Source organism: Saprolegnia parasitica (assembly GCF_000151545.1).
Source record: "Saprolegnia parasitica CBS 223.65 unplaced genomic scaffold supercont2.515, whole genome shotgun sequence".
In the NCBI taxonomy this organism is placed as follows: domain Eukaryota; phylum Oomycota; class Saprolegniomycetes; order Saprolegniales; family Saprolegniaceae; genus Saprolegnia; species Saprolegnia parasitica.
In genome coordinates, this window is record NW_012156909.1 from 2,752 (window position 1) to 6,276 (window position 3,525).

The 3,525-nt window shown below is 58.8% G+C and overlaps 2 protein-coding genes across 2 annotated transcripts in view; both read left to right on the forward strand.

The window, feature by feature from the left end:
* Positions 1–1,268, forward strand: part of SPRG_21885 (AGC/PKA protein kinase) — a gene marked incomplete at both ends in the record, with an annotated part of 3,992 nt that extends 2,724 nt beyond the window's left edge. Inside the window, 6 exons of the mRNA XM_012356589.1 lie at positions 43–191; positions 262–333; positions 394–465; positions 517–617; positions 669–825; positions 877–1,268. Of these exons, the coding sequence (XP_012211979.1) occupies positions 43–191; positions 262–333; positions 394–465; positions 517–617; positions 669–825; positions 877–1,268 (943 nt within the window). The remainder of the gene's footprint in view (positions 1–42; positions 192–261; positions 334–393; positions 466–516; positions 618–668; positions 826–876) is intronic.
* Positions 1,269–1,607: 339 nt separating this feature from the next.
* Positions 1,608–2,916, forward strand: SPRG_17238 (hypothetical protein; the record flags this gene model as incomplete). The annotated part of the gene is made up of 2 exons (XM_012356590.1): positions 1,608–2,067; positions 2,130–2,916. Coding segments are annotated over 2 exons (1,247 nt in total), but the record flags the coding sequence as incomplete, so codon positions are not given.
* Positions 2,917–3,525: the final 609 nt, after the last annotated feature.

Sequence of the window (3,525 nt, forward strand, 5' to 3'; positions counted from 1 at the left end):
GTCTTGGGACCGCCAGGTACGCACGCGACTACGTGGCAGCAGGAGCTGCAAGCTCGATGGCGTAGGCAGCGGCAAGACCACGTACTGCAATGGCATGCAGCAGTACCTCCAGGCGGCCGGCCGCGACGTCGCGGTCGTCAACATGGACCCTGCGAACGAGCAACTACCATATCCTTTTCTTCGCCACCCGTGTGAATGCATCCTCTTCTTGGCTCTGGATAATGTTCTCCTTGACGGCCATGGTGCGATGTACGTATGTAGCCGACATTGACATCATGGAGCTCGTCTGCCTTGAAAACGTCATGGACGAACTCAACCTTGGCCCGAACGGCGGTACGTCTACGTGCCATCATGGCGATTGCGTCCGTCTTGCTCATCGCGGAGGCTTGGTAGGTCTGGTCTACTGCATGAACTACATTGACGAGCACTTTGACTGGCTGGCGGAGCGCCTCGGGCGACTCCAAGGTAGACTCCGTCGTCGCCACAACCCCTTTTTCCAACCAAATTGTACGATAGAAAAGTACATTTTATTCGACTTTCCCGGTCAAGTTGAGCTGTACACGCACGAAGTCAGCGTGCACAACATCCTCCAGAAGCTCCAGAAGCTCCATTACCGGGTACGACTCGATCGCGACGCGAGTTATAGCCGACGATGACGCGCTCTGTAGATATCGGTCGTGCACCTTGTCGACGCGCACCACTGCACGGACAGCTCCAAGTTCATTTCGGTCGTGCTTCTCAGTCTCTCGTCCATGGTGCGCCTCGAGTTGCCGCATATCAACGTCCTCTCCAAGATGGACCTGATCCAGCAGTATGGCAACCTCGGTACGTTCCTCGTGAGAGTTCTTTTGCTGACAATTGTATCCCGACAACTAGCGTTCAGCCTCGAGTTTTACACGGACGTATTGGATTTGCGCTACCTCCTCGACCGTCTCGAAGCGCAGGAGTTTGGTGAGCTCCACGAAGACGACGACGACCCGTATGCGCTCCCAGCAAACGACCTCCCGCACGCTGTCCGGTGCAAGCAAAAGCTCCGCGAGAAATTCCGCCGCATGAACGAAGTGCTCATCGAGGTGATCGAAGACTTTAGCCTCGTCAGCTTTGTGCCGCTCCAGATCGAAGACGTCGAGAGCCTCCAGCGCGTGACGCAGACCATCGACAAGTCGAACGGCTACGTCTTTAGCGACAAGCCCGCGGGCGGCATCTTCAAGGACTCGGACCTGCAGTCCGATCGCATCGGCGACATGGAGGAGAAATACATGCGCTGAGCGTGCCACGTCATGCTAAAAACACGCACTTTTTCATTGGCTGACCTTTGCACACCGCCTTGCATAACGATAGCATGATACAACTAAGGTGCTCAAGTGCATGTCGTCACGATATCCCACCTGATGCACAAGCGACCAGCGGTTGCCGAGCGGCGCTCACGGACAGAGAGCGACGACACCCCATAGATTGGGTGTTTTTATCTGCACTGTCCTCTGAGAAACCAATCACCGTGCGATATGGCGCGGTATTTTGACCAATCACGTGCGTTTCTAGCGCCAAGTTGCACGATCTTCTTGGCAGTCGAGCTTTGTCCGCGTCCAGCATCCTCCATCGCCAGCATGCCCCAGCGCCCGAGCATGGTGCCCTTCCTCATCGAGAAGGAGGGCCGCAGCGAGGTCGACATGGCGCCGGCCACCGAGTGTCTTACGCCCAAGGAAGCGCCGTCGCCATCCTCGGCGGCAACGACGTCGCGCCCATGGCACTGGGTCCATACCCAGCTGACGCAGAAGGTCCTGTACGTCATCCTCTTTTGCCTCTCGACCTTCTTAAGCTCATCGATCGCCTGCGGCTGGGTCGCCAACGCGGTCCATCGCCCGACGTCGACGCCCTTCTCGCTCGCGCGAGCCCAAGCCATCCTCGAGGCCCACGGAACGGCGTACGACGAGTGCATCCAGGACGCACTCGCCCACGAGATGCTCGCTCTCGTCGCGACATGGAGCCACGAGCAAGAGGTTGTCGCGAGCATCGCAGCTGCCAACGAGGTGGCGATCCTCGCTTTGGCGAATGCGACCTCGGCCTGTACGACCTCCTGCTTTTGCTTTCGCTTTTACTGGAACCTGGAACCTGACGACTGTGGGTAGGCAAAGCGACCCTTGTCGAGCTGCAAGACACGTTTCTTCTATCGTCGTCGGGCAGCGTGCTCTGCTCGCCCGATGACCAACTGGCCCTCGAGACGCTGCAGAACGCGTATTCGCTTACGCAGCCGCCGACGACCAATCGTGTCTTGATTCGCTTCTCCAACGCCCAAGCCCTAGCCGACGCCACAGCGCTGAACCGGACGCTCACAAAGTTTCAAGAAAGTATGAACGCAGACGCGCTTGCTCTTCGCGACGTTGTCTCGGCCGGTGCATCGTCGCTCCAAACCAACATCGACAAGACCCACGCGGCCGTTCTCACGCTCCAGAGCCAGTGGTCGACAGCGACAAGCGACACGGTTGATATCCACGGCGTTCTCAGCTCGCTCCAAGGCGCCAAGGCTTCCGCGGCCGCCATCGAAGCCGTCCTCGCCAAGGCCAAGCCAGCGCTGGCCGCGGTCGGAATCGTCCTTCCGCCAATTCGCATTGCGCTGGACCTGGAGACGTCCATGACGCAACTCCTTCTCTTTGGCTCCATGATGAACCGATCGATTGCGGCGGTTGCGGACGCGCAAGAGGCGACGCAAGCGGACGCACGCGCGTGGGTCGCAGGACTTGGCAACGCCATAAACGATGCCAACGCTACGACCGCCAACTTTGCATCGCAGGTCGCGCGGTACACAACGCCCAACGCCTCGTCGTCGTTGCACCGGGCGACCTTTGGCAACTGGACACTGCGAGATGCGCTGCTTAGAGAGCGAGGTGGCGCTGTCGTCGACACGTATCCGGCGTGGTGCAAAGTCGTGTGCTTGATAGATTGATACTAAACACAAAACGGGTGCTTTGGTAGGAATGCATTGACCACGGTGCTGCCGGCGGGGACCGCGACCGAGGACGATGCACCCGGCAGCGATCGACGAGGTGCGTACGGGGTCAATGTCCAAGGCAACGTGGTCGCGACGTCGCTTCCACTCGACTTGCTCGTTCGACTCGCGCTCTGCGTGCTCGTGACCGTTCGGATTGCACAAGACGCATTCACTGAGATCCCCGAGGTGTCTGCTGTCGCCAACACGAAGATGCCCCAGGATCTTATCTGCGTACTGCACTAGATCGACAACCAAAACACATCGCGTCTTCAAACAACAGTACGACTTCGTATCGTACAAGCAGCGTCTTCAAGGTGCGTAGGCGGACTGGCTCGACGTGCTCCGTTGCCGCCACTCGCTCCTGGATGTGCTCTCGAGCGTCTGCCGCCTCCGTCTCTGGCCGTTCCTCGTTGCTGTCCTTCTCTGGTACGTGTGACCACTCAGCTCTCGGATCCTCCGCACCGATTGCGTAGTGTCGTGCTCACGGCCATGACCGTGCTCATTATCCTCCCATTCGAATCGCACGCACAGCGAGG